This window comes from Ranitomeya imitator, chromosome 2 (genome assembly GCF_032444005.1).
Source record: "Ranitomeya imitator isolate aRanImi1 chromosome 2, aRanImi1.pri, whole genome shotgun sequence".
Lineage (NCBI taxonomy): Eukaryota > Metazoa > Chordata > Amphibia > Anura > Dendrobatidae > Ranitomeya > Ranitomeya imitator.
Genome location: NC_091283.1, coordinates 805057386 through 805083082, shown reverse-complemented (window position 1 = coordinate 805083082; position 25697 = coordinate 805057386). Strand labels below are relative to the sequence as shown.

At 46.2% G+C, this 25697-nt stretch overlaps 1 protein-coding gene across 2 annotated transcripts in view; it reads left to right on the top strand.

Moving 5' to 3' along the window:
* The first annotated feature begins 19364 nt into the window (after positions 1-19364).
* BTAF1 (B-TFIID TATA-box binding protein associated factor 1) overlaps positions 19365-25697 on the top strand; it is an 80906-nt gene continuing 74573 nt past the window's right edge. Inside the window, exon 1 of one of the 2 annotated variants that reach the window (XM_069753802.1) lies at positions 19365-19664. In XM_069753802.1, coding sequence (XP_069609903.1) covers positions 19651-19664 — 14 coding nt within the window. In that variant the 5' untranslated portion in view covers positions 19365-19650. The remainder of the gene's footprint in view (positions 19665-25697) is intronic. The other variant, XM_069753803.1, reaches the window with a different exon arrangement.

The window sequence follows — 25697 nt, the reverse complement described above, 5'->3', positions numbered from 1 at the left end:
ACTCCTGCACTGATCAGCACTTCTCCTTCATATTAAATGGTGCATGTTTCTATTAGCAGTGCAAAAGTTAATCTGTTTAGATTGGGGCATCCGAAGCCTCCCAACTTGGATGATCTCAGCTGTTCACTACTGAAAACTCCCCTCTCCTATTCACTCATATTCACCTCTGACAATCTGGATTGCCAGTGTTAGGTCTTCTACTGCCTGGTGAGGAGTGGAGGAGTTGGTTGTTGGTAGAGGTGTTTGGAGTGTTTATCGTTAACTGTTGCTAGGTGTTTCAGATGTGTGCAATCCCTCATCTTCTCCTATTTAGTTTCTCTGCCTTTTCTACCCAGTGTTCCCCTCTGTTGTCTGTGAGTGCATATTTGTATGACTGGTTTATTAATTCATACCTGTACGTCCTGCCTTGTTTGTGTATATACATACACTATTACTCTCCACTTCCCTGGGTGGGGGAGGGGGACAGATATAGGTCTGATTCAGGAGTTCATCAAGATACGTGGCCCCGGCATCTTCACCATCAGAAGTAATCTGGGGAGCAGGGATAGCTAGGGCGCCCCTAGCAGTAAGAGCAGGAAAGGAGCCCCTGGCCCTGGTTAATCTGACAACAGAATCGTGACATTATTCTTGCCCAATAAGCGACTGAACTTTATCACAATTTCTGTGTTGTTTGTTCGTCCCACTTTTTGAGGATTGACCACAGGTTCGCAATGAGATTGAGATCTGTGAAGTTTCCTGGCCATAGACCCAAAATTTAAATATCATGTCGACAGTAAAACATCCTGAGATCATTTATGTGTGGGGGTTTTCATCCATGGAGGGGGCCCACTCACTAATTTGCTTAAGAACACTGCCATGAACAAAGAACAGTATCTAAACATCCTCCAAGAGGATCCTTGTGAACCCCACAATGTAATTGAGCTCGGGGTTGCCCTTCCTTACCCCCTCCCCCAACCCCAAGAGTAACTAAGCTACTGGGACCATAGAGTGCTACGTATTGGATAAATCAGTTGTACAGTCATGCAGTGAACAAAAAGTGACACTTAGAGGTCCACTTCCTTGCTGCTCCAGAACTTCAGCAGGCACATGGCCTTATTTTATGAGTGGGCATCATAAAGTAATGTTACAATGCAAGAATTGCTCAAAATACACTAGAGGAATAAGGGGTACCACATTTGCAGAAGTTACTGTATGTGGATGCAAGTTACAGCCTGTAAGTACTGCACGCCGAGATAAAGGAGCTTCCCGTCTATAGTTACAAATGCTATAATAAGAACAAAAATAAAAGGGAAACGGGACTCACTGATTTACTGACACCTTACCCATGAGTTCTTAATAATAGTGCTGGCAGATTAGTGTAGTAATTGAAATGTTGTACAATACAGTATAGGACACAGACTGGAGCATTGGTGACAAAAGGAATTAACCACAGCAAATAATTAGATGATTGTGTGCCAATATGATAAAGGGCTTCACAGAAAACAATGCCTGTCAGCCCGCCGCAAGACCCCCCCCATGCACAATATATAGACGTCCGCCAAATGATGGTTCATACAATCACCCGACAGCTATCTCTCCTTAAGGTACCGTCACACTAGACGATATCGCTAGCGATCCGTGACGTTGCAGCGTCCTCGCTAGCGATATCGTCCAGTGTGACAGGCAGCAGCGATCAGGCCCCTGCTGTGCTGTCGCTGGTCGGGGAAGAAAGTCCAGAACTTTATTTGGTCGCTGGACTCCCCGTAGACATCGCTGAATCGGCGTGTGTGACACCGATTCAGCGATGTCTTCACTGGTAACCAGGGTAAACATCGGGTAACTAAGCGCAGGGCCGCGCTTAGTAACCCGATGTTTACCCTGGTTACCATCCTAAAAGTAAAAAAAAACAAACACTACATACTTACCTACAGCCGTCTGTCCTCCAGCGCTGTGCTCTGCACTCCTCCTGTACTGGCTGTGAGCGCCGGGCAGCCGGAAAGCAGAGCGGTGACGTCACCGCTCTGCTTTCCGGCCGCTGTGCTCACAGCCAGAGCAGAGAAGCAGAGCGCCGGGGACAGATAGCGGTAGGTAAGTATGTAGTGTTTTTTTTTTTTTACTTTAACGATGGTAACCAGGGTAAACATCGGGTTACTAAGCGCGGCCCTGCGCTTAGTTACCCGATGTTTACCCTGGTTACCGGGGACCTCGGGATCGTTGGTCGCTGGAGAGCTGTCTGTGTGACAGCTCTCCAGCGATCAAACAGCGACGCTGCAGCGATCCGGATCGTTGTCGGTATCGCTGCAGCGTCGCTATGTGTGACGGGGCCTTTACTCCTGAACGGATAGGAGTGTTCGGCTCTACAAAGCGCTCCTGTGTTCTCTACAAAAGAAAAAAAGGGTTTGGTATCAGGTTAGCCAGTTGAAAATAGTCACTGCAGCTGTAGATGAATTCACTGAGTGGTGTACTTTCTACAATGGAGTCAGTTTGGGTGTTTTTCTGCTGTTCTGGCACCTTTGGGGCTCCGCAAATGTCGACCGTAAATTACTAGGAAAATCTGTACTCCAAAAGCCAAATAGTGCTCCTTCCCTCTCAGCCCTATCATATTTCCATATTTCAAATTCTTTTATTCCATATTTCATCCACATACGTTAGTCACATATCAGATAGGAATTATTTAAAGGGAGGGAATGTAAATGGTGCTGTCAAGATGTACTCCTGGAAAACCTATTATCGGTAGGGTAGGTCTAATGCCTACTTTCCAGGACGTCCCTCCTGACAGCACCTGGAGGATCTTGCTCCCGAAAGCCATCTTTTGGCCTGCTAAAAAGTCCAGTTTATAATGCCTACAAAAGGTACTGAGATTTGCCCATGTTGCGGCCCTGCAGATTTGGTGTATCGATGCACCGGCTTGCTCTGCCCAGGATGTGGCTACTGCTCTAATTTTAGTAGGAGATTTTCCCTCCTATGCGTAGGTCAGGCTGATTACCGATCTAACCCATCGCGCCAAAGTTGCTTTTGATGTCCATTTTCCTTTGTTTTTCCCCCAGAACTAAATGAACAGATTGGAATCTATTCGCCAGTCTTTTGTGGTGTCTAAATATTGGAGGACTGTTCTCCTAACATCTAGGAAATGAAAGGACCGTTCTAGACTATTTTTGTGGTTCTGACAGAAAGAGGGCAGGATTATCTCTTGACTCATGTGGAAAGGGGTCACTACCTTGGGCAAAAACGCAGGGTCTAATCTAAGTACAATGCAGTCATCTAGAATCCTAAGGTATGGACTTTTATTGGAGAATGCCTGTATTTCCCCCATTCACCTAGCCGTTGTTATGGCCACCAAGAATGCCGCCTTAAAGGAGAGTGACTTAATATCCAAGACTTCAAGCGGTTCGTATAGTTGTTTGCATAGTTTTTTTAAGACCGTGTTGAGGTCCCATGGTGGAATGCAGGGTCTAACTGCAAGTCTTAATCTGCCTGTGGCCTTTATGAAACGTTCAATCCAAGGATGAGACGCCAAAGAATAGTCCATAAAAACACTCAGAGCTGAGATCTGTACTTTGCGAGTACTAGGTCTTAGGCCTTTATCAAACCCAGCTTGTAGGAGCTCTAATATCCTGTGAATGTCCGGTTTAGATCTGACTCCCGTTGTTTCAGGATATTGTGAGCAGAACTTTTTCCATATTTTCATATACAGTGGGGCAAAAAAGTATTTAGTCAGTCAGCAATAGTGCAAGTTCCACCACTTAAAAAGATGAGAGGCGTCTGTAATTTACATCATAGGTAGACCTCAACTATGGGAGACAAACTGAGAAAAAAAAATCCAGAAAATCACATTGTCTGTTTTTTTAACATTTTATTTGCATATTATGGTGGAAAATAAGTATTTGGTCAGAAACAAAATTTCATCTCAATACTTTGTAATATATCCTTTGTTGGCAATGACAGAGGTCAAACGTTTTCTGTAAGTCTTCACAAGGTTGCCACACACTGTTGTTGGTGTGTTGGCCCATTCCTCCATGCAGATCTCCTCTAGAGCAGTGATGTTTTGGGCTTTTCGCTTGGCAACACGGACTTTCAACTCCCTCCAAAGGTTTTCTATAGGGTTGAGATCTGGAGACTGGCTAGGCCACTCCAGGACCTTGAAATGCTTCTTACGAAGCCACTCCTTCGTTGCCCTGGCGGTGTGCTTTGGATCATTGTCATGTTGAAAGACCCAGCCACATTTCATCTTCAATGCCCTTGATGGAAGGAGGTTTGCACTCAAAATCTCACGATACATGGCCCCATTCATTCTTTCATGTACCCGGATCAGTCATCCTGGCCCCTTTGCAGAGAAACAGCCCCAAAGCATGATGTTTCCACCACCATGCTTTACAGTAGGTATGGTGTTTGATGGATGCAACTCAGTATTCTTTTTCCTCCAAACACGACAAGTTGTGTTTCTACCAAACAGTTCCAGTTTGGTTTCATCAGACCATTGGACATTCTCCCCAAACTCCTCTGGATCATCCAAATGCTCTCTAACAAACTTCAGACGGGCCCGGACATGCACTGGCTTAAGCAGTGGGACACGTCTGGCACTGCAGGATCTGAGTCCATGGTGGCGTAGTGTGTTACTTATGGTAGGCCTTGTTACATTGGTCCCAGCTCTCTGCAGTTCATTCATTAGGTCCCCCCGCGTGGTTCTGGGATTTTTGCTCACCGTTCTTGTGATCATTCTGACCCCACGGGGTGGCATTTTGCGTGGAGCCCCAGATCGAGGGAGATTATCAGTGGTCTTGTATGTCTTCCATTTTCTAATTATTGCTCCCACTGTTGATTTCTTCACTCCAAGCTGGTTGGCTATTGCAGATTCAGTCTTCCCAGCCTGGTGCAGGGCTACAATTTTGTTTCTGGTGTCCTTTGACAGCTCTTTGGTCTTCACCATAGTGGAGTTTGGAGTCAGACTGTTTGAGGGTGTGCACAGGTGTCTTTTTATACTGATAACAAGTTTAAACAGGTGCCATTACTACAGGTAATGAGTGGAGGAAAGAGGAGACTCTTAAAGAAGAAGTTACAGGTCTGTGAGAGCCAGAAATCTTGATTGTTTGTTTGTGACCAAATACTTATTTTCCACCATAATATGCAAAAAAATTGTTAAAAAAACAGACAATGTGATTTTCTGGATTTTTATTTCTCAGTTTGTCTCCCATAGTTGAGGTCTACCTATGATGTAAATTAAAGACGCCTCTCATCTTTTTAAGTGGTGGAACTTGCACTATTGCTGACTGACTAAATACTTTTTTGCCCCACTGTATATTGCAGAGGTTACTGGTTTCCTGCTACTCTACATAGTTGTTATGACTGCGTCCGAGAGACCCCTTAATCTCAAAATTTGCCGCTCAGGACCCATGCAGACAACTGTAGGCGTATGATTTGATGGCATACTTCCCAGTTTAGCAGTTCCCATTCGGACTGCTGAATTGTCTCTTGACTTAGAAAATCTGACTTAGAATCTTGACTTAGAAAAAGTGAACTGCGGTCACTGAAAGCACCGTTCTTTCTGCTCAAAGGAAGATCTTTTGTGCTACTGATTGCAAAAGGTGGTGTCTTGGATCCCTTGATGTTTGAGGAAGGCCACCGTAGTAATATTGTCTGATAGTATCTGGATGTGCCTGTTTTTTAGACTTGATCTGGTTTGCTTTAACGTTTCCTAAACCGCTTGAAGTTCTCGAAGGTTGGATATCCTGGGAGGATCCGAATTTTGCCAGGTACCCTGTATATATTGATCCTGAACCTGAGCCCCCAGCCTCTGCCGCTTGCGTCCGTGGTGATCAATGTGAACGGGGATTGTTTCCACATAACCCCCTTTTTCAAGATGTTCCTGGGCGTCCACCAGACTAAGGACTTCTTCGTCGGCATTGACAATCTCTGCTTCTTGTCTAGACCCTCGGTCCTCCTGTTCCAAGTTGACAAGACCTGATGTTGCAGTTGCCTTGAGTGGAATTGGCACCACCGTACTCCTGGGATGGAAGCAGTCATCAGTTCTAAGATTCTCATAGCCTCTCTGACGGACACCTGAGATTTCCCTTTGAAGGCTAAGACCTTGTACCAGAGTGCTTCCTGTTTCTCCTCTGGTAGAGAGGACTTGGTTGTTTGAAATCCAAGAGAATCCCTAGGAAAACCTTCTGTCTTCCCGGTACTATGTGTGACTTTTCCCAATTTATAATCCATCCTAAGATGTGTAGGAGTAGGACGGTTGACGTTAAATTGGCATTTGGCTGCTGGGGGGATTCTGCCATCAACAGGAAGTCATCTAGATACTGGACAATCAATATTGCCTGTTCTCTGAGATAGGCCATTACTTTGGAAAATATGCGTGGTGCCGAGGAAAGACCAAACGGGCTGCATCTGAATTGGTAGTGATGAATTTCCTTTCCCTCCGTCACCGAACCTGAGATATCGCTCGCTGTGGAGGTGAATAGGCACGTGAAAATATGCTTATTTTAAGTCCAATGAGCTCATCACCACGTTTTCCTTGATTAGTGGAGATATGGATCTTATAGACTCCATCTTGAATTTTTTGTACGACACCCATTTGTTCAGTGCTCTCAGATTTATTATAGTGCAACAATCTCCGCCTGGCTTCTTGATCGAGAATAGGCCTGAATAGTAGCTGAGACTTCTTTCTGCCTCTGGAACTGGGATCATTGCTCCTGAGCGTACTAGATTTATTACGTCTGTTTGGAGTCTTTTTGTGACCTGAGGGAATTGAACAGGTGTCAGGTGGAATCTTCCCTGGGGTAACTGTAAGAATTGAATCTTGTAGCCATCTGCTATCGTCGGCAGTATCCCTGGATTTTTGGATACCTTTCCCCATGCTGGAAGAAAATATTGAAGTCTTCCCCCTACTTCCCTGGCGTCATTGTTTCCTAGAACTGCTTCTCTGACCGGAAAAGGAACTTTTTCCCTTACCACCCTTTGAGTAACTCCATCTACCAGTTTTCCCTTTACCTTTGTATTCTGGTTTCTGATGGATATAGGGCTTCCGGGAATCCTTTTTTGTCATCTGACGCCTTTTCCAGCATATCGTCCAGTACTGGGCCAAACATTTGTAGGCCAGACAAGGGGATGGAACGCAATTTATTCTTAGAGTGAGGGTATGTGCACAAGTTGCGGATTCTCTGCGGATCCGCAGCGTTTTTTGCAGTGCAGAAACGCTGCAGATCCGCAATTGATTTACAGTACAATGTAAATCAATGAGAAAAAAAAAAATGCTGTGCACACTTTGCGGAAAATCCGCTGCGGAAACGCTGCGGTTTAAAAGAAGTAGCATGTCACTTTTTTTTTGTGAATCTGCAGCGTTTTTTTGTACCCATTCCATTATAAAAACCGCAGGGGTAAAAAACGCAGCAAATCCGCAAGAAAACCGCAGCAAAACGCACAAAAAACACTACGGAACCGCACAAAAAATGCGACAAATCCGCAGGTGCGTTTTCTGCCAGGAGAGGCAGAATCCGCACCAGAAATTCCTAAGCCTAATCCGCAACGTGTGCACATAGCCTTACTCTCCCTTGACCAAGTCTTTAACCATATTGCTCTTCTTGCCGTGTTTGCAAGAGCCTCATTTCTTGCAGCGAATCTAATGGATTCTGCCGAGGCATCTGTCATAAATGTTGTTGCCATTTTGAGCAGCGGAATAGACTCCAAGATATCCTCTCGGGGTGTTTTATTCCTTAAGTGGGTCTCCAATCATCTAACCATATATTCATAGACAGGGCTGCCACTAGAAATTTCGGGGCCCCATACTGGCAAAATTTTCGGGGCCCCCTTGAAACTCCGCCCAGGCTCCACCCCAGCCCCGCCTCCAGGCTCCACCCCACGAACTGTCCACAGTCCCACCGCTCTCTCTTGGAAAATCTCCACTTCTCACCTATCACACATTAACAGTTCCCATCACCAGATCACACATATAGCCGGCAGCTTTTGTTTTGGCCAAAAGATTTTTTAAGCCGCCACCATAACAAGGTAGACACTTTTGGCCGGGCCCTACTGTACTGTAACCTACTAAATATTTGTTAAAATATGCAATACAATTAAGGTATATTTTTATTTATTTTTCAATTTTTAAAATGACCTATAATACTACATACAAGGAACAAATACCACAGCACTATGACCAGATGACATATTACCACCACAGTGATCGAATAATATAAAATACAAGGAACAAATACCGCTACACCATGACCAGACCGCATATTACCACCAATGACTGAATACTACAATACTGATCAGTAATAAAAAAAAACCCACAATACTATCAACATCAGTCCCATTATGCACAGGAGATCTGTAATTAGTAAGCAGTGTCTGTGTACAGGTAATACAGTGATCACCGGTGACATTACACACAGGAGCTCTGTATATAATGTATAGGTAATACAGTGATCACTGGTGACATTGTACACAGGACCTCTGTATATAGTATACAGTGTATAGTGTCAGTGTATAGGTAACACTGACTCACCAGTGACGTCTCTAGGTGAAGTCCTTCATCTTTCATCCAGCACAGACCGCCATCACTTCATCCAGCCAGGACTCGTCTCTGCAGGAAATAACACAGTTATCTCGAGTTCCGCTTGTAGAACACATTACTTAATTTTCCCAACTTCTACATTACACCACATGAAGAAGGCAACATAGTATCACTCTACACAGTAACAGGACCGCCCCCCCATTTAAAACAGTATACTCAAAAAATAAAATAAATACATCACTGCAATAATAATATCCCTTAATTAGCCCCTATGGTAATATTCGCCATCCTAGCCCCCGTGTGTCTCATTCCAGGCTCCAGCCATATGTTCTCCCATCCTGCCCTCATGAGTATCCATTCTGCCCCATATGATCTCCCCATCCTGCCCCATCTGTCTCCATCGTATCCATCCTGCCCCATCTGTCTCCAATCTTGCCCCATCTGTCTCCATTCTGCCCCATCTGTTTCCAATCCTGCCCCATCTGTGTCCAGCACTCTGCCCCATCTCTGTCCAGCACTCTGCCCCATCTCTGTCCAGCACTCTGCCCCATCTCTGTCCAGCACTCTGCCCCATCTCTGTCCAGCACTCTGCCCCATCTCTTTCCAGCACTCTGCCCCATCTCTGTCCAGCACTCTGCCCCATCTCTGTCCAGCACTCTGCCCCATCTCTGTCCAGCACTCTGCCCCATCTCTGTCCAGCACTCTGCCCCATCTCTGTCCAGCACTCTGCCCCATCTCTGTCCAGCACTCTGCCCCATCTCTGTCCAGCACTCTGCCCCATCTGTGTCCAATCCTGCCCCATCTCTGTCCAGCACTCTGCCCCATCTCTGTCCAGCACTCTGCCCCATCTCTGTCCAGCACTCTGCCCCATCTCTGTCCAGCACTCTGCCCCCCATGTGTCAAGCTTTACTGCCCCCTCTGTGTCCAGCTTTACTGCCCCCTCTGTGTCCAGCTTTACTGCCCCCTCTGTGTCCAGCTTTCTGCCCCCCCCTGTGTCCAGCTTTCTGCCCCCCCTGTGTCCAGCTTTCTGCCCCCCCTGTGTCCAGCTTTCTGCCCCCCACGTGTCCAGCTTTACTGCCCCCTCTGTGTCCAGCTTTCTGCCCCCTGTGTCCAGCTTTCTGCCCCCTCTGTGTCCAGCTTTACTGCCCACTCTGTGTCCAGCTTTCTGCCCCCCCGTGTCCAGCTTTACTGCCCCCTCTGTGTCCAGCTTTCTGCCCCCTCTGTGTCCAGCTTTACTGCCCCCCTGTGTCCAGCTTTCTGCCCCCTCTGTGTCCAGCTTTCTGCCCCCTGTGTCCAGCTTTCTGCCCCCCCGTGTCCAGCTTTCTGCCCCCTCTGTGTCCAGCTTTCTGCCCCCTCTGTGTCCAGCTTTACTGCCCCCCCTGTGTCCAGCTTTCTGCCCCCTCTGTGTCCAGCTTTACTGCCCCCCCTGTGTCCAGCTTTCTGCCCCCTCTGTGTTCAGCTTTCTGCCCCCTCTGTGTCCAGCTTTACTGCCCCCTCTGTGTCCAGCTTTCTGCCCCCTCTGTGTCCAACTTTACTGCCCCCTCTGTGTCCAGCTTTACTGCCCTGGGCCCCCCCCCAACCCCCCTCCCCCCCTTCCCCGCTATCAATAAAAAAAAAAAAAAAAAAGTTCTGCTTACCTGCCGCGCTCCTGATCTCTCCACGCAGCTGCACCGTGTACTCGCCGGCGACTGACAATGATGTCAGACGCCGGCGACCTGCACGCTGCGGCTGGCGGCTGTTAACTATTGACGTGCGGGCGCGGGCCTGCATGTCAATAGCGTACAGCTGTAGCGCCGGCCGCCGCTAAGGGCCCGGTTCAGCCTGCGGCTGCCAGTAGGGGCCCGGTGAGCAGGTAAGAGGGGGCCCGATGCTCACCGGGCCCCATACGCCAGTCACGGCTGTAATGCCCTGATGGCGGCCCAGTTCATAGACCTGGCTACTGAGGTAGAAGCGATATTTGTTTTAATTACCGCAGCCGAGGTTTCCCACGTCTTTTTGAGGAGTCCGTCAGCCATTCTATCCATAGGATCCTTGAGGCATGAAGAGTCCTCAAAGGGGATAGCCCTTTTCTTTGCAACCCTTGCTATGGGGACATCTACCTTGGGGATTTCTTCCCATAACTTAATATCCTCAGTCTCAACAGTCTCAAAGGATAGACGTAACCTAAAACTTCTTGGGATTGTGAGTCTTTTTTCCACCGCTTCCCACTCTTCTAGAATCATGGCTCTAATATGGATATTGACCGGGAACACTTTATTCATATGCCTCATCAATCCCCCGAACATTTCGCCCTGTATTGAGGAAGGAGGCTGGTGGGTATCTCCTACCCCCATAGTATTCATCACAGCTGTTAGCAGAGTATCTGTGTCTTCCAAAGAGAATAAGTATTTTTTATTTTCCTCTGGGAGGGCTATCATTATCCTCTCGCCTTCCTCCTGTTCCTGGTCGGAGGTATTAGTTACAGTAAATTCTCTGAACTGGATTCCATCTCCCACTGAGGTCTCTTTTGTCTGGAGCCATTAATCTAGATTAAAAAAATCTTAGAAAATACCCCTACGGACAATAATACCATTGCCTTCATATGTGAAGGCCTGTCCTTTATCCTTGAACATAACGCATTTCAATTTGATAATAAATGGTATAAACAAATTGAGGGAGTGGCTATGGGCACTCCAGTAGCTTGCACTCTAGCGAATCTTTTTCCCCTATGGGAGGTGGAGCCGCATATTCATGACTGTAATCGGCGGCCCCACGTGACCGCTCATACAGTAGAAGATGCGGCCAGGACAGGAAGCAGCGCCAGCGAGGGAGCCGGATGAGTATTTTAAGAACAGCGGGCGGGCGCACAGGGGGTGGGAGGGGGATGGGGACATGGATCTTTATTTTAAACACGAGAAACAAACAAAAAAAAGGAATATTCATATCTTCTCTACAACAAACGCTGCTGCAGAGAAGATATGAATGGCGACTTCAGTACCAGTGGGTGGACAGCGCTTACTGTAGCGCTGTCTCCTGCACGGCACACGGACTGCACACGGACAACGTCCGTGTGCGGTACGTGTTTTACATGGACCCATTGACTTTAATGGGTCCGTGTAATCCGTGCGCTCCCATGAACACTGACATGTCTCCGTGTTTGGCACACAAAGACACGGTCCGCAAAAAATCAATGAAATCTGCACAGATGCATTGATTTCAATGTGTCTACATGTGTCAGTGGCTCCTGTACGTGAGGAAACTGTCACCTCACGTACCGGAGCCACTGACGTGTGAAACCGGCCTAAAACTGTGTTACGCAATTTCTCCTGAGTACGTCGATACCCCAAATGTGGGGGAAATCCACTGTTTGGGTGCACAGCAGGTCTTGGAATGGAAGTAGCACTGTTTTTGAAAACAAAAATGGCTGGAATTGAGAACAGATGCCATGTTACGTTAGAGAGCCTCTGATGTGCCTAAAACAGTGGAAATCCCTGACAAGTGACCCCATTTTAGAAACTAGACCCCTTAAGTAATATATCTAGATGTGTGGTGAGCACCTTGAACCCCCAGGTGCTTCACAGAAGTTTATAATGTATATCTGTGAAAATAAAAAAAAATCACATTCTACCCACGAAAATTTACTTTTTTTCCTTCCACATTGGTTTAGTCACTGTGAAGCACAGTAAGGGTTAATAAACTTCTTGAATGTGGTTTTAAGTACTTTGAAGGGTGCAGTTTTTAGAATGGTGTCACTTTTGGCTATTTTTGTCATATAGGCCCCTCAGAGTCACTTCAAATGGGATGTTGTCTCAAAAAAAATTATTTTGTAAATTTTGTTGGAAAAATTAGAAATTGCGGATCAACTTTTAACCCTTCTAACTTCTTAATTTTTTTATCATGCTTCAAAAATGATGCAGATGTAGACATGTAGGAAATGTTGTTCATTAACTATTTTGTGTGACATAACTCTCTCTTTTAAAGGCATATGAATTAAAAGTTTGAAAATTGCAAAATGTACACTTTTTTGGGCAAATTTCCGATATTTTCACAAATAAACACAAGTCATAGCGAACAATATTTACCACTGTTATGAAGTACAATACGCCACGAAAAAAAAACATTCTTAGGAACAGTTCGGTCTGTTCAAGCGTTCTAGACGTATGACCACATAAAGTGAATAACCTGAATTTGGCTAATCCTTTTTTGGGTCATATGGGTGGTGTTTTCGGGTCTTTTATTAACCCCTTTTTTTCCCACTGGCCGCACGCTGGTCGCAAAATTGACTTGCTGTTGATTCGCTTTCCTCCCTAGTTCACGCGTGCGCAAAGCAATCCTGCCTTGCGCACGCGCAGTATGCTTTGCCGAACTACGGGCAAAGCCGAAAACAATTAGTGCGCATGCGCCGGCGCACTATGTCCCGGAACACAGCAAAATACTTCCGGGACATAGTGCGCCGGCGCATGCGCACAAATGGTTTTAGGCTTTGCCCGCAGTTTGCTTTGCGCACGCGTTAACTAGGGAGGAAAGTGAATCAACAGCAAGTCAATTTTGCGACCAGCGTGCGGCCAGTGGGAAAAAAGGGGTTAATAAAAGACCCGAAAACACTGCCCATATGACCCAAAAAAGGACCTGCCAAATTCAGGTGACAGGTTCCCTTTAAAAAATTTGGCCCGGTCATTACGGTCAAAATTTGCTTGGTCACTAAGGGGTTAAAAAAAAGTGTTACTAGCCCTATGGAACAAGGAAGGCTATGTTCACATGCGTTATAATCAGGTAGGACAGATACAGCTGCAATGTGTTGACAAAAGTTGTACAGACAATATTTTTGTCAGTCTAAAAAAAAATGATTTCAACTGGATCCATTTTTATTTTTAACATTGAAGTCTATGGAAAACGAATCCAGTAAATAGCCATCCATTTTTCTTCTATTTGATACAGTATTTTTAACATATACTGATTGATATCTAAACTTTATAGTAATCGTTCATTTGAAACAGATCCTTTTCAAATGGGAGACAAACGGATGGCTAGTTAATGGAAACGTTTTCCATAGACTTTAATGTTAAAAAAAACAAAAAACAAAACCGTTTCAGTTGGAATCAATTTTTTTAGTCAGGTGAAAAAAAAAGTTACCGTATGTCTGCACAACTATTTTGTCAACGGATTGCAGCTTCGTACGTTCTAAGGTTCTAAGGCCATGTTCACACCTTCAGTGTTTTACATCAGTATTTGTAAGCCAAAAAATCCAGAAGTGGTGACGTGTTTCTATTATACTTTTCCTCTGATTGTTTCACCTCCTGGTTTTGGCTTACAAGTACTGAAGGTGTGAACATGGCCTAAACCTGAATGCAGGACGTGAAGGGTTTATATCATCTGCCCCTGATTAATGCCAGGTGAGGACGAGCTGCAGCCAAACCACATTTATCTGTTTATTTTTTTGCTTATTTCTCATCTATGATTTAGTTGTTTTTTTTTTTTTTTTATTTGTGTAAATATTGACAGCTCCATTGTACTTTAGCAGGAGATAGCACTGGTTTATTATTATTAATAATATTTAAAATGTAAATTTTGTATCATGTGAATCTAAGTGTATATGCCTTTAAGACTGTGATTCTGGGTAATGGAACATTGTGTGTTTAAGGGCACATGGGAAACGTTTGTTGGATTGGTTCAGTTCATTGTGTCAGGTGAACACTGAGAGCTGCTTGAGAGAAAACTCGTTGTAGCTTTATACCATTTCCAAAATTCCTGGACTATTGATTTTTTTATGGTATATTTTGCTCAGCAGAAATATGAGCTTTGATTTAAAAATCCCAAGTGCTGATACTATGTGACGGTAAGGATCAGTTCACGGTAGGTGTTTTTTTTTTTTCTGCAGCAAAACTTAATCACTTGGCAGGGAAGAAGCTGTATAAAAAGCATGCTTTGTGGAGTAGAGAGAGAGGTACCATGCTACACATTTGGTGGGGATCAGTAGTGTAGCTCCCGGGGGGCAGAGGGGGCCATCGGCCCGATGCTCAGAGGGGGCCCACCTGGAGCTCCGCTACTGTAACTGTATCAGTGTACGCAGATAGCTACGTTCTGTGGCAGAGCAGGGAGAATAGATCTCCCTGTTGTGCTGCCCGGGCCGCTGTAGGGCCCTGAGCAGGTGGGGGGCCGGTGCCAGCAGTGGGCCCCCTGCATGTCAACGCATGGTCAGCTGTATTGGCATTTAGCTGATGCAGCTGACTGCATTGATGAGGGAAGGAGCGCTACGCTCCTCCAATCATCCCCCTGTCAGCGTCTGACGTCACTGACAGCGGGCGTGATGATGGCACTGCCCGGCGTCCACGGTCCGGAGGTAAGTGTGATCAGGGAGCAGCGCAGGAACCAGGAAGAAAAGTGAGATTTTTTTTTTTTGTTTATGGGGGGCTGCCTTATGCTATAGAGTTTGCCTATGGGGAGTGTATTGCACATTATAGTCAGCCTATGGGGAGTGCATTATACTATATGGAGTCCTATGGGGAGTGCATTATACTATATGTGCAGCGCCCCAGGGTCCTGGTCATTGCAGTAATGTCATTCTTCCACCAGGGGGAGTGATGTTACGTCTGATGGCAATAAAGGAGATCACCTTACCAGGTATCACAAACCACACTTCACACTCCAGTCCATCAGGGGGAGCTATGCTCCTATTTAGTAGGGCACTCCTCACAATTAGGTAAAACTGGTGGCTTGGATAGGAAGTTAGGCAGAATCTGACTGGGCTTCACCCAGGCAGCACCTGTCAGGCAGACAGGGGAAAGGAGGAACATCGAACAGCTGCAGAGAGGTCCCTGACAGGGGTGGGATCCTGTCAGAGGCCTAGCCAGAGGATTACGGAGCTGCGCCTGCCCCGACGTGCGGCAGCATCCTAAGGCCGGTTTCACACGTCAGTGCAGTAATAGGGACCCATACGGCAGCAGTGGCTCAGTATTGGGGTATCAGGTGCAGTAATAAGGACACGTACGGCAGCAGCTCAGTATTGGGGTATCAGGTGCAGTAATAGGGACACATACGGCAGCAGCGGCTCAGTATTGGGGTATCAGGTGCAGTAATAGGGACACATACGGCAGCAGGGGCTCATTATTGGGGTATCGGGGCAGTAATAGGGACACATACGGCAGCAGCGGCTCAGTATTGTGGTATCAGGGGCAGTAATAGGGACCTATATGGAGAAGCCGCTCAGTATTGTGGTATCAGGGGCAGTAATAGGGTCACATTCGGCAGCAGCGGCTCAGTATTGTGGTATCAGGGGCAGTAATAAAGACACATTCGGCAGCAGCGGGTCAGTATTGGGGTATCAGGTGCAGTAATAGGGACACATACGGCAGCAGCGGCTCAGTATTGGGGTATCGGGGCAGTAATAGGGACACATATGGCAGCAGCGGCTCAGTATTGGGATATCAGGGGCAGTAATAGGGACACATACGGCAGCAGCAGCTCAGTATTGGGGTATCGGGGCAGTAATAGGGACACATACGGCAGCAGTGGCTCAGTATTGGGGTATCAGGTGCAGTAATAAGGACACGTACGGCAGCAGCTCAGTATTGGGGTATCAGGTGCAGTAATAGGGACACATACGGCAGCAGCGGCTCAGTATTGGGGTATCAGGTGCAGTAATAGGGACACATACGGCAGCAGGGGCTCATTATTGGGGTATCGGGGCAGTAATAGGGACACATACGGCAGCAGCGGCTCAGTATTGTGGTATCAGGGGCAGTAATAGGGACCTATATGGAGAAGCCGCTCAGTATTGTGGTATCAGGGGCAGTAATAGGGTCACATTCGGCAGCAGCGGCTCAGTATTGTGGTATCAGGGGCAGTAATAAAGACACATTCGGCAGCAGCGGGTCAGTATTGGGGTATCAGGTGCAGTAATAGGGACACATACGGCAGCAGCGGCTCAGTATTGGGGTATCGGGGCAGTAATAGGGACACATATGGCAGCAGCGGCTCAGTATTGGGATATCAGGGGCAGTAATAGGGACACATACGGCAGCAGCAGCTCAGTATTGGGGTATCGGGGCAGTAATAGAGACCCATTCGGCAGCAGCGGGTCAGTATTGGGGTATCGGGGCAGTAATAGGGACACATATGGCAGCAGCGGCTCAGTATTGGGGTATCGGGGCAGTAATAGGGACACATACGCCAGCAGCAGCTCAGTATTGGGGTATCAGGGGCAGTAATAGGGACACATACGGCAGCAGCGGCTCAGTATTGGAGTATCAGCAGGATGAGGAGTTTGTGCAGGTTGGGAATAGATGGTGATTCCTGGAATGTGAGAAGTGAAATGTGTCTTTGTTGTATTCTCTGCAGACGAGTCCTGGCTGGAAGAAGTTGTCATGTCGGTCTGGGCCAGATGGAAAAGATGGAAAAAGTGATGACTCCATCAGAAAGAAAGTCAGCAGTAAGTCATTATCTGTAACTGTACTGTGATATTTTATATGTTCTGTAGCACTGGTATCTATCACTGACCATATGGCGGTAATATCCATTTTTGTCTTTATATAGAGATTATCTTCAGTAACAGCGCGGTCATCTGCTGAGGTTCTCCTCCACAGCCCTCCGCACATCAGGGAAACGCTAGTGTGAAACTAGCCAAAATGGGTTAAGGGGATGGCCAGCCTTCAAGGTATGGAGGAATTGTCCGCTGAGGTTAATGGTTCAGTGGAGAAATACCTGCAGGTTTGAAGTCCTTGGATTTTGTACTTGGACTCTCTAGATTTTCAATCCCTCTTTTCTAAGCCATAAGGAAGATAGGTTGAACAATACGAGTTAGATGGACGTCATTATAGGGGTACAAGTTGCCCCCTCTTATATCAGACTCCATGGTCCCTCCCCCTCTTCTCTTTCTCTTGCCCCCACCCATTTCTCGTCTCATTATTCCTTTTGTGTCTATACCATTATTACTTGGACTGACCTCCTCTTGTTTGAGTTGCTCTTTCAGCGGATACTTCATATGTATTACCAAAGGTCATACAGTCTCCCTGGATAGGGGATACCTACATCTGCCATGGATATATATAAATATATATAATTTTCCTTTCAGATTTTGTTGGACTTGATTGAAAATGACTTTTAAAATGAAAGTTCTATTATTTCTGGACTTGTTGGCTGCAGGCCTTGATATAGAGTTGTAAGTGAGATTTCTTTTTGTACTCAGTACAACTTATGTTGCTGAATCCTTTATCGCTTGATTGTTCTGAATTTTTTTTCAATAAAAAAACAGATTAAACATAAGAAATAAGCATTCTTTCTTGTGTGTTTTTTTTTTTTTTTTTTTTTTGTGCAGCGGTTTTGGCATGCTCGAATTGACTGTTGTGCACGATGATAAAAGTTTAGTATTGAAGGGGGAGGGGGGAAACTATTCTGAAGGATGAGGGTTTGCTGCAAAAAAATGATACTGGTGTTTGTTCTTCACCACCCATTCAAGTCAATGGGTGAAAAAAATGCTGAAAATGACATGCTCGGTCTAAAGAGAAAAAAAAAAACTTTTTGTTTTCCAAAATTCAATGGGTGTGCATGAGATTTCTGAAGCCTCATGGGCTTTGCTGGTACTATAAAACGCAGCTGAAAAAAAAAAAAAAAAATTATATATATATATATAATCAATAAAAAAACACCCACTACCTGCACCCCTCCACTTACATTCTAGGTGCAGAGTTGTGATATAAACTCTCATTTTGTTTTTATATATTTTAATAGTAAAAAATTGGACTATTTCTATAGTTTTATTTTTCACATATTCTAAGAGTCCTTTTTAGGGGGACGTTGATTGCTTGTCCAATACTGTAAAATGAATGATCACTGCGTAGGTGTAAGGGGACTTCCTGAACGCTGCGACCAGTGATTGGCTGCAGCCTGTTTGTATGGCCAGAACAGGAGCTATAGAGAAGGGTTCTGTACAGACATGTGACCGCTGCAGCCAATCAGTGGATCCAATCATAGGACAACGCTGCAGCCATTAATGCTCACATACCCGTCCGCCAGAAGAGGGAACAGGGAGACCGTCGTGTTACTTTGGGCAGCACTGGAAGAGAAACATCAATGAATTGGTAAGGAAGGTATACTGGGCCTCACGACCAAATCTGTCTTAAAGCGAAATCTAGGTGGACTAAAAAACAACCGTAATAAGAAAAATAAATAAATAAAATCCACTCTCACCCCACAACCTGGTCCGATCCATGAAAATATTAAATTAACCCATACAGTAAAGAGAAAAAAAATCAAAACACCTGAACTTCTGTCCCCATTGGGGCTCACAATGTAAATACCCGATCAGTATGGCTGTGGGGGGAAACCCGCAAACACGGGGGGGACACGAACTCCTGCAGATGGTGTCACTTAATAGCATTCTTTCCAGGATGGAGATTTGCTCGGTCTAATATTTTACAGGTTTTTAGCTTGTGGAGGTAGAAGAGCAATGACAGGGTGTAACGAATCTGCGGCACCACTGTGTAATGAGTACTTGCTGCCTGGCAGCTTCTCCCGGGATTGACGTGTGTGAGCACATTGTGCCGTTCATCCTTTCTGAGCCGGCCTCCCTCCCGCCTCCTCTCCGGCCTCCCTCCCGCCTCCTCTCCGGCCTCCCTCCATGTAACCACTCCTCCTCCTCAGCCCCGACTCCTTCCTCACACGCCACGCCCACACGTTTTCTGGTGACCACACCCCTATCCGGCCCCGCCCCCTCTCACGCCGCCAGCCTAATCGTGGAATCCCTGTCAATCCGCACCGAGAGCCCTCCTGTAACGCCGTCTCCGATTGGCCGCCCGCTGGCCATGTAGCCAATCAGGCCGCGGCTACCATGGTGGAAGGAATAAATACAAGATGGCTCCTCATATAAAGCCAGGCATCTGGCTTCTCCGCTGCCACGATAAAATAACGTCTTTAATTCGGTTTAACCGGCAAAGCCGCTTCCGCTGCGGCCCCGAGGGGTGATTAGCGTCCCTTAGTGACGGGGACTGAGGACATTAGAGCCGGCTGGGTGTGGCAGTTGGAGAGGCGGGCGGCCATGCACTAGACGCAGCTGCCGTCACGGAGGCTGAGGCGAGGCTCAGCCGAAAATTTAGGCCTCGGCTGTGTCCCGGCCCCGGACGGCCTCGCGTGCCTGCAGCGCTGCGGAGCGGGGGTTTGTGCGGCTCTCCAGTGCCGTCATGGCCGTGTCCAGGTTGGTATCTCCCGGCCGCCGCAGAGGGGGCAGGCCGGATGGGGGTCACACAAAGCCTGCGCCCCCCATGTGGTCTGCGGGGGTCTCCTGGCAGGGGTGACCCCTTATCTGGCGATCTCCCCTCCATCACAGCCCTGACCTCGTCCTCTCGGCTCCATTTCTTCAGATTAGTGTTCTGCTCTGGGACAAGCTGGGTGACCCCTATTATTGGGGGCATTGTAGTAAATGTTTGTCATTAAGGAGCATTAGTCAAGGACTTGCTGGACATCTGACATTTGGCTCCTTTTAATGATTATTTTCCAGCCTCAACACATGAGAAGTGCACTAGGACCCTCCCAGATCTGGAGAATGGGGGTCCCATGTAACCCCCGCCTCACCCCTCTGCATCGGTGGAGCATGCATGCTGCTGCTTGTCTCTGGTGCTCTGTCCTCAGCTGCTTACATGGCTCTGAGCTGCTTTGCTGATCCTATAACCATGGCCTGGGGTGCAACCTCCACCACTGCTTGTCATATGGTGCGTTTAAAGGGAATCCATCAGGTTTTTACCTCATTTGAGAGCAGCATGATGTAGGGGCAGATAACCTGATTCCAGTGATGTGACTTACTGGGCTGCTTGTTTTGATAAAACATGTTATTAGCAGGATATTAACCCTAGAGGACTAGTAATCCTGCTGTCATGTAGCCTAGATATTTATGAGCTCCCACCAATGATTTGAAGCTTTCTGTGTATAGGCAGAAAGTGGCCAGTCAGTGTTGTGGGTGGGGTTGTACACAGCTCACTTGAGGGCAGATAAGTGGTATCAAAACTGCAGCAAGCAACCCGATTCCAGTGATGTCACTTACTGTGCTTTCTGCCCCTACATCTTGCTGCTCTCAAATAGGGAAGCAAAAAGATTTCCTTTAAAAGCACCATATGGCTCCATCAGGGTTTTGCTTCCCCAATTGAGAGCAAAATGATATAGAGGCAGAGACTCTGATTCCAGTGATGTCACTTACTGGTGGTGCTTGCTACACTTAGGATAAAACCACTTTTATCTGCTGAGGCCTGTATAACCCACACACACCATTGATTGGCAGCTTTCTGTAGACACTGCATGGGCAGAAAGCTGCCAATCATTTGTAGGGTCGGGGTTATACAGAGCATGAAAATGGAGGACTAGTCCTCTACTGATCTCCTGCTAAAATGTGATTTTTATCAAAACTACAGCAAGCAGCCCAGTGACCTAATGCTGGAATCGGGGTGTCTGTCTACATTATGCTGCCCTCAGATTAGGTGGCAAAAATCTGACAGTTTACTTTTAAGGCTATGCGCACATGTTGCGGATTCTCTACGGATCCGCAGCATTTTTTGCGGTGCAGATCCGCAATTGATTTACAGTACAATGTAAATCAATGAGAAAAAAAAATGCTGTGCTGATGGTGCGGAAATGCTGCGGTTTAAAAGTAGCATGTCACTACTTTTTGTGAATCTGCAGTGTTTTTGTACCCATTCCATTATAGAAAACCGCAGGGGTAAAAAACGCAGCAAATCCGCAGAAAAACGCTGCGGAACCGCACAACAAACGCAACAAATCCGCAGGTGCGTTTTCTGCCAGGAGAGGCAGAATCTGCACCAGAAATTCCTAAGGCTAATCTGCAATGTGTGCACATAGCCTCAGCGTGACTATTTTGACTGTCGCTGCAGCCTCATGAGTTATTCGTGTTCAAAACTTGTTAAAGTTGCACAGTTCTTGTTAAAACAAGCAATTCTTCAACTAGTTAAGAATCCTCCTATCTCAAGAACAGAGACATTTTTAACTGTTATCGTTTAGTTGTGTCCAGCTTGTTGCCTAGGTTACTGGCTGCCACTGCAGCTGATTATGTGCAGTTTTTACAAGGACTTTTCCATACAAGGTGTGAGCTATTCTGAAGCTGTTACTTCCCAAACTGGCTGCTCCAATGCTGTAGATTCAGAGCTGCCCCCTGTGCGTGCAGCAATGGAGAGCGTGAAGTTCAGGACAGCGATTCTGCTGGTCCAAACTCAATCATGCAGCAGCGCTCTGCCCAGCAACATGGAGACTATAGCAGTTCGCTTACTGGATGGCACAGGCTGGTGACACTGGGGACAGAGCTAGTGACAATACAAGCTGGCTGTCTCCATACAGTGTTGTAGGAAGCACATTCCGTGAATTGTGATGATGTGCTGCCGATGGCTTTTTTTTTTTTTTGTTGTTGTTTGTTTGAACTATCTGATCACCCAATGAGTGATCGTGCAATTCTATATAAACGTTCTGATCACCGAGCGAACGGTTTTGATCCTTTTAGGGCATATTCACACATACATATTTTTCACACGTAGTTTATATACAGTGTATTACATAATAAATCTGTGCACTCAACAGTTTACTACAAATACGGACACCTGGTTCGTTTCTAGTTACACATCAGATTTTCACTCCTGGCATTTTGAAGATTGTTAAATTCTTGCATTCAACAAAGTCAAATGGACATGTTATGTTTAAGGGAGGGGATAAGCATCTGCAAGACACCTCTGGAGAATGATAGGGTGATGCAGGTAAACACCAATCTGTCATTAACAGAAGGCTATGCTATTGTCTTATCGCCAGGCCTACATATCCCACTGCTTCCTTTCAGGAAGTTGAGCTTTGAGGAGCTATTTGTTAGTGTCCAACCAGTAAAGCTGCTTTAGCTTAGCTGTGTGTCATAAAGGGAGGTGTGGACCGGCTGAACATCTGAGTATTAAAGGGAACCTGGCACTACGTTTCTACCACCTAATCTGAGAGCAGCATAATGTACAGACAGACATTGGTTCCAGCAATGTCACTTGCTGGGGTGCTTGCTGCAATTTTGGTAAAATCCCTGTTTTATCTGCAGCGGATCTGCCAGTTCTAGTAATTCTGAACTCTGTATAATCTCACCCACACCACTGATAGGCTGCTTCCTATGTACACAGTGCATAGGCAGAAGCAGCCTATCGGTGATGTGGTCAGGGTTATGCAGAGCTCAGCATTAGAGCACTGCTAGATCTACTGCAGATAGCCATTTTATTAAAACTGCTGCACATGTAGTTGGAATTGGGGTCTCTGCCCCAATATCATGTTGATCCTCCCAGTTCGGGTGGCAATAACTTGGTGAAAGATTACCTTTTAAGGTGTCCTGACTGTTCCTTCCTCCTTGACAGATGTCAGTAAAAATAAATCAGGAATATTGAATTCCAGCATGTGTGATCCCTTTTACTAACTGTAGCTAAGGTGTTTGGTGGCCTATTCCCGGGTTGGAGCATGCGAAGTTTGGTTGGGAGAGATGTGTGGTTAGAATCTGCTGGTGGCTAAATCACTGGTGACCAACACTTACAAGCTACTAGATCTCTTCTTTCTCCATGCCTTTGATACGTTGGAAACAAAGGACACTTTTAGTTGGAGACATGGCAACATTGTTGCTATTGGTTGGGAATCTCTTAGGGTATGTTCACACGTTCAGGATTTCCATCCTTTTTTTTTTCAGGACAGTTTTTTTAAAAAACTGCAGCTCTTGGCAGAAAATGCAGGTCCTTTTTTTTGTCCTTTTTTTGATGCGTTTTTTGATGCGTTTTTTGATGCGTTTTTTTATCCTTTTTTTACTGTGTGTTTCCTAGGAAGCTTTTTAGGGCTAAAATGGCTGAAAATACCCTAACCCTACCCCTAACCCTACCCCTAACCCTACCCCTAACCCTACCCCTAACCCTACCCCTAACCCTACCCCTAACCCTACCCCTAACCCTACCCCTAACCCTACCCCTAACCCTACCCCTAACCCTACCCCTAACCCTACCCCTAACCCTACCCCTAACCCTACCCCTAACCCTATTCTAACCTTAGTGAAAAAAAAAAAAAAAAAATTCTTAATTTTTTTATTGTCCCTACCAATGGGGGTGACAAAGTGGGGGGGGGTGTCATTTACTATTTTTTTTATTTTGATCACTGAGATAGGTTATATCTCAGTGATCAAAATGCACTTTGGAGCGAATCTGCCGGCCGGCAGATTCGGCGGGCGCACTGCGCATGCGCCCGCCATTTTGCAAGATGGCGGCGCCCAGGGAGAAGACGGCCGGACGGACACCGGGACGCCGGGTAAGTATAAGGGGGGGAGATTAGGGCACGGGGGGGGCATCGGAGCACGGGGGGGCGGGATCGGAGCACGGGGGGGCAGCCACACTCCGCCCACGCACTTCCGCCCGCTCCCCCGCACTTCCTGCTGCAGCGGTTCTGCACATCAAATCGCAGTAAAACCCGCAGATATATTTTTGATCTGCGGGTTTTACTGCGATTTTGACCTCACAATGGAGGTCTATGGGTGCAGAACCGCTGCGGTTCAGGAAGAAGAATTGACATGCTCCTTCTTTTTTCCGGGAGCTATTCAGCGCGGCTTTTTTTTTACAATTTCCGGACCATGTGCACAGTGTGTCCTGTTTTCCATAGGGTACAGTGTACTGTACCCTGCATGGAAAACAGCTGCGGAACCGCAGCGGCAAAACCGCCGCGGTTCCGCGGTAAAAAACGCACTGTGTGAACATGGCCTTAGGATGTTTTCACATATCAGTTTTTTGCCGTCAGTCATAATCCGGAATATGAATATTTGCCCAATTCAGAAGAATGATATATTAATCATAGGTTTGCATCATGCTTTCAGCTCTTGGGCGTTAAGAAAATTAGGACTGGCATTTTTACTGTCTTAAAGGGGTTGTCCACTTCTTGGACAACCCCCTTCTTCTAAGTTGCTATATTCCCCCTTATCAAGTGAAAACTGCCTGTACTCTCCTGGCGCTGTTTGGCTGAAGGGCTCGATGGAACGGCACCATGGGTGAGTTTTTTTTTTTTTTTTCTTTCCTCCCTCCTATGCTGGAGAATTTGGTAATTGAGAAGGTTTGTCTGAGTAGTGGGTAATGTAGGAAACGCAGGATTGAGATGTGTCAAATTCAGTATGTGTGCTGCCTCAAAATGACCTTGGCGCATCTTACATGTGCCATGCGCCTCCGCTAGAACTGACTCCAGCCAGGGGCTTTGGTGGAACTGGCTGGAACGTGTGCTGTATTTAAAATAAAATAAAAAAAGAAAAAAAAATTTTGGTCAGAATTCTACTGAACACTCATTGATTTGGGGCTTTAATGTGGTCTTTGAATGTTTTTCTATGGACAATGACCTCCCGATGTATGCTAGTTGCCCTACCCAGCTCTGTACGTTTGATGTCCTCTGCCTTTACCTACCATGTAAGACAATTGTTCTCTTGGTGTAGGTGCTTTTATTTGTGCACTAATATTGGCATTTTCAAAGGGGAATCAACCCGTCAGGCTAACAATTTTCATGTTGTGGGGATATCTTTTATGGTAAACCCCTTATTACTATGATTTGGGCATTTCTCTCGCCTCTTCTGATACTTTCTGTTGGGAATTTTTTTTTTTTTTTAATCTAGGCACTTAGGAGCTGCCAATAATGCCATGCTTCTAATTATAATGGGCTAAACACTTACGAGAATGCATGTTCCTGCCAATTCTCTTGCTGCGGTCTGCAGTTTTCTGTAGAAGTGACTCTTCTGTTCCTGTCTGACTGTTTTTGATACATTATCAGTCACTGTTGAGCATGTACATAAAGTGCAGCACAGCTTCATCTCAACTAACAGCCAAGATCCTTAGCTCAGGAACAGAACAGACTTGTATAGGACACTTCATAATGTTCCCAAATCCTTTATGAAAACATTTACAGCACATCCTGCATTGTACTACCGTACCCAATTATATGTTTTAGGAGACCGAATCGGTGCATTTTATACTGATTCCACAACCCTGGTTTTATGCAAAGTCATTTTCTGCAGAAATTTTAAGGGATGTAGTAGGAAGAATATGAAATTGCAAAGGGAGACAAATAGTGTGTGATGCCTGCAGTTCAGGGAACATAGTGCCTTTCCTTTCTGACACAGGGCTGGAGGGCAAGCTTGGTATATCTGTTACTTCTCTGCACAACAAGCCTGATTGTTAGCTGAAACAGCACACCCTGTTCA